Source organism: Tachysurus vachellii, chromosome 14 (assembly GCF_030014155.1).
Source record: "Tachysurus vachellii isolate PV-2020 chromosome 14, HZAU_Pvac_v1, whole genome shotgun sequence".
Classification (NCBI taxonomy): domain Eukaryota; kingdom Metazoa; phylum Chordata; class Actinopteri; order Siluriformes; family Bagridae; genus Tachysurus; species Tachysurus vachellii.
The window spans coordinates 320,591-325,723 of NC_083473.1; the positions used below are offsets into that span (position 1 = coordinate 320,591).

Consider the following 5,133-nt stretch of genomic DNA (forward strand, 5'->3'; position numbering starts at 1 on the left):
GCTCTGTAGAGAATAGTGCATAACTAGATGTCTTTCTGATGCCACACTGTTCCAGAAGAAGCTGAAGATCAACAAACAGCAGCAGTGGAAATGTTCATCATGGTGAGGATTCATTTAAACTCTCATATATATCTGAGATTCCACAAAAAGTCTCAATATTTTAAATTGTTCTACTTTATTCAATTCAATTCAGTTTATTTGTATAGCACTTTAAACTATTCACATTGTACTCTCAAGGTTTCTTTCTCGTATCGTCTCATGATGTTTTTCCTCGTCACTGTCACCTCTGGCATAATCATTAGGGATAAATATATATGCAAATTAAAAAGTTTTTATATTTCTGTAAAGCTGCTGTGAGAAAGTCCATTGTTAATAGCTCAATACAAATAAACTTGAATTGAAAATGATGTTCACACTTAAAGATAAAAATATTCACTATTAGACTTTAATCATGTAAACACATACGGGGAACAAACTGATGGCATCACAGAGACAGGAGCAAACACAAAATAAAGGAACGTGACAAAACAAACAAAAGCAACAGAATGGAAAGAGCTCATGTGGTGCTCATGGGTCTGTGAACCACACTGAGGATGAGGATGAGGTCTGGTTCATCTCAAGGTTTCTTCTTCATATCATCTCAGGGAGTTTTTCCTCACCACAGTTGCTTGATCATTATGGATAGATGTTAGAGATAAATAGTAACTTAATTTGAACTAATTTAAAAAACTTTATTCTGTTTCTATATTTCCCTGAATCTGTTTTGAATGTCAACTGTTATAAGCGGTAAACAAATTGAATTAAATAAAACCCAACATCACCTGTACACACACACACACACACACACACACACAGTACAGTATGTGTATTACATACACAATGTGACCTGACTGTTTATACTGTAAACTGACTAGGATCAGCTAAGATCATGGACTGGTTATGTCACATTCTGCACTGTGGAGAAGGTCCTACACATGTTCTACCAGTTTATTACAGGGTGGGGTGTGTTCTACTGGGTGGTGCTGTGGGAAAGACCAAGCAGCTGAATAAGCTCATAGACAAAGTGTGATCTCTCATTGAGTTACATCACACTCAGGTCCTGGAGTAACCAGAAGGTTGTTTCCTTCTAACACACCAGTTTTACACTCATACCATTTAATTTTACTTTGTTTTAGTCGGTTCTGCATTCAACTGAATTTATCAAGCATTTAGACTGAGAGACCAAACCCAAGGCTGGAACCGCGGACCTGTAAGAGGAACTGTGCTGCAGTTCCTGTAAATTCTACAGAACTGTTGTGTGTAAATTGTTAAACATTATTGAATGTTGTTAACTATTAGCTGTCAGTGTCAAAAAGAACACTCTTTATATATAAAAATTACTTACAGTGACCAGCAACAGTAACACAACAGTAACAGAAGATCAGGATTATTCCCATTTTTAACTGCAGGGGGCGCTGTAGTGTGATGTGATGTGACCTCTGCACCAGATTTTCAGCTCTGCTATAGAGGGTAGAGCTTTTAATTATCCCACACAGGTGAGTATGTTGTGTAGCAGTTGTGTGCACTCTATTAACATAGTGCAACTGGGTAATATGTGGAGTGTAAAACAATGAGTAACTAGTTATTATTAAATATATTTTTAATTCAATATATTTTTATAGCACTTTTAACAAATTGGTTACACAACACCACTACATACAGAGGTAGTGAAGGTATTATTTATAATCCCACTCTCATTGATTATAATGATTTATAATCCCACTCTCAGTGTTTATAATGATTTATAATCCCACTCTCTGTGTTTATAATGATTTATAATCCCACTCTCAGTGTTTATAATGATTTATAATCCCACTCTCTGTGTTTATAATGATTTATAATCCCACTCTCAGTGTTTATAATGATTTATAATCCCACTCTCAGTGTTTATAATGATTTAATAACGTATGTATATATACGTAACATATCCAAAGCGATGTACAAATGTGCAAACCAGTCTTCATAAAAGAAAACATTAACACCTGGTTAGTATATTACAGACGTCTGATCTCATCAACCTATTACTCTGTTGGGTGGAAATCTGTTGGGAACATTTTATATATAATATATATTTCAGGAAGATGAAGTTCTTCAACTGTTCTTTACAGACAGTCAGTAACTCAACTGTTCAAACATCTAGGTGAAGTTCATTCCATCACCTCAGTAGAGAACAGAGAAGAGTCTTGATGTGTTCCTCCCTCTTACCCTGAGAGATGCAGGGACCAGAGGAACAGTGATGGTAGATCTGAGGGTGTGAGGTGCAGTGTGAGGAGGGAGAAGAGCTTTGAGGTAAGAGGGAGCTGCTCTGGTTTTGGCTTTGTAGGCAAGCATCAGTGTATTAAACCTAATGTGTTCAGCTCCAGGAGCCAGTGAAGGAGTGCAGCAGTGTGGTGATGTGGAGAACTTAGGCAGGTTTAAAACAAGTCACACAGCTGCTTTTTGTTCACTGATGGAGAGTTGAATATAAAGTGAGAAAGAGAGAAATATTATGTATGCTTGTAATCACGTGATGTTAAAGACAAAGTACATTCGATGTAAAGATCAGGCTGAGGCTCCAGCAAGACTAGCTATGACATCATAAAAGCCAGAAGTTAACACAGACATGAGGACTTCCTGAGACATAAAGCGTCCAAACACATGAACATGTGAGAGTGGGGGTGACAGGTGAGATGATCCCCACTGACTAATGTCCTTTACACAATCTTCACTCATATTAAGCTGGTTATTTTCATGCTACTTCTAAATCTATTTAAAATCTACTTGTAAATCTTCTTGTAAAATTATTTATTTTGAAGCCATTTACATTCTCCTTCCATAGTGGTATGTTTTAATGCATGTGTGATTGTTCTCAATAAAACATTTTTATGGTTCACATAATTCTTTTGTTTCACAGAACTATGCTGCAAGGTCCTGACTGACAGCATCTGTACACAATGGCCAGTGAAAATCCTGATACAAATGCAGCACTACAAGCCTCAGGAGAGTCCACTTTAAAAAAAGCAACCAAAAAAGCACAAAAACAAATCGATCAATTATTTAACGTCTCACTTCACATTGCTGTAACTGGAGAATCAGGAACAGGAAAGTCATCTTTTATCAATGCAATCAGAGAGCTGGACAGTGATGATGAAGGTGCAGCTAAAACTGGTGTAACTGAAACCACAACTGACCCAACACCTTACGAACATCCCACAATGCCCAATGTGACACTTTGGGACCTGCCCGGAATTGGAACCCCAAAGTTTAAGGCTCGGACATACCTTAAAAAAATGCAGTTCAATAGGTACGATTTCTTTATCATCATCTCATCTGAAAGATTCAAAGAGAATGACATCATGTTGGCCAAAGAGATCAAAAGAAGAAAAAAGCTCTTTTACTTTGTGAGATCTAAGATAGACAATGATATTCGAGCAGAAGAAACAAAAAAGAGCTTTAACAAAGAAGAAACACTCTCACAAATCAAAAGAAACTGCCTGGAAAACCTGGAGGGAATTGAAAATCCAAAGGTTTTCCTTATATCCTCAGAGGATATTAAAGCATTTGATTATGAAAAGCTTGTTGAAACTCTGATGTTAGATCTCCCACAGCATAAACAATACGCTCTACTGCAGTCGGTGCCCATCACCTCTGTGGCTATGCTACAGAAAAAAGTGAAGATGTTTGAGAAAGCAGCATGGGCTGCAGCCCTCTGCTCTGGGGTCATTGCAGTAGCTCCAGTTCCTGGTCTCTCAGTGGTTTGTGATGCCAGTATTTTAGTGGCTTTCTTTACAAAGTGCTTCTACTCATTTGGCCTTGATGATAAATCACTTAAAAAACTCTCAGAACGAATCAACAAGCCACAACTGGAATCTTTCATCAAATCTCCTCTTGTTGTGGCTTTGACAGCAAAATCCACTGCAAGACTGTCAGTGTCTGCTGTAGCTGGCGGAGCAGTGTTGGAGTATCTGTGCAGCTTGGTGCCTGGTGTAGGAAATGCTGCAGCTGCTGGGATATCTTTCGTTTGTACATTAACACTTTTGAAGAATGGATTGAAAGAGCTTGAAAATGCAGCACTGATGGTGCTGAAAGAGGCGGGATTACAGTGACAAAAAAGCACCGACATGGAAGAGAAAAAAGGACTATAATGAGCTCAAAATATGGTGATGCTCATATTTATAAATTGCTTAAAAGCTCCTGGTTATACCATGACTATATAAAGCTGCAGAAAGGACATTATTTATAATCCCACTCTTAGTGTTTATAATGATTTATAATCCCACTCTCAGTGTTTATAATGATTTATAATCCCAATCTCAGTGTTTATAATGATTTATAATCCCACTCTTAGTGTTTATAATGATTTATAATCCCACTCTCAGTGTTTATAATGATTTATAATCCCACTCTCAGTGTTTATAATGATTTATAATCCCAATCTCAGTGTTTATAATGATTTATAATCCCACTCTCAGTGTTTATAATGATTTATAATCCCAATCTCAGTGTTTATAATGATTTATAATCCCACTCTTAGTGTTTATAATGATTTATAATCCCACTCTCAGTGTTTATAATGATTTATAATCCCCTCTTAGTGTTTATAATGATTTATAATCCCACTCTCAGTGTTTATAATGATTTATAATCCCACTCTCAGTGTTTATAATGATTTATAATCCCACTCTCAGTGTTTATAATGATTTATAATCCCACTCTTAGTGTTTATAATGATTTATAATCCCACTCTTAGTGTTTATAATGATTTATAATCCCACTCTCAGTGTTTATAATGATTTATAATCCCTCTTAGTGTTTATAATGATTTAGAATTAGTGATTTGCAAATAATTATAGATCTCTAAAGAAGTTGTAGCTAAATTATCCAAAAAAGCACCTTTTTATAGTTTCAGATAACAAATCAGTTTAATGAAGAAGCTTCCCTGTACAGTTTATTCTCCTTTAGTTTACTAGCAGATCCTTAGAGGAACCTAACCAAGTTTGTTGTGATACTGAGAACCTCTGTCTTTTAGCTCTGTGACTAATTTAATAATAGATCATACAATGATTGCTTGTTATGTGGCAGCCATGTGGTTTATAAATCTCATCGTTTTGATCA

The 5,133-nt window shown here is 36.2% G+C and overlaps 1 protein-coding gene across 3 annotated transcripts; it reads left to right on the forward strand.

The window, feature by feature from the left end:
• Positions 1-5,133, forward strand: LOC132857492 (interferon-inducible GTPase 5-like). 3 transcript variants are annotated; one of them, XM_060887468.1, is made up of 3 exons: positions 1-102; positions 2,180-2,328; positions 2,933-5,133. In XM_060887468.1, exon 3 carries the CDS (start codon positions 2,973-2,975, stop codon positions 4,122-4,124), a length of 1,152 nt encoding a protein of 383 aa, XP_060743451.1. In that variant the 5' UTR covers positions 1-102; positions 2,180-2,328; positions 2,933-2,972; the 3' UTR covers positions 4,125-5,133. The 3 variants fall into 3 exon arrangements, with proteins under 3 accessions (XP_060743451.1, XP_060743452.1, XP_060743453.1); XM_060887469.1 differs by lacking the exon at positions 2,180-2,328 and having other exon boundaries at positions 16-102; XM_060887470.1 differs by lacking the exons at positions 1-102; positions 2,180-2,328 and adding an exon at positions 2,338-2,703.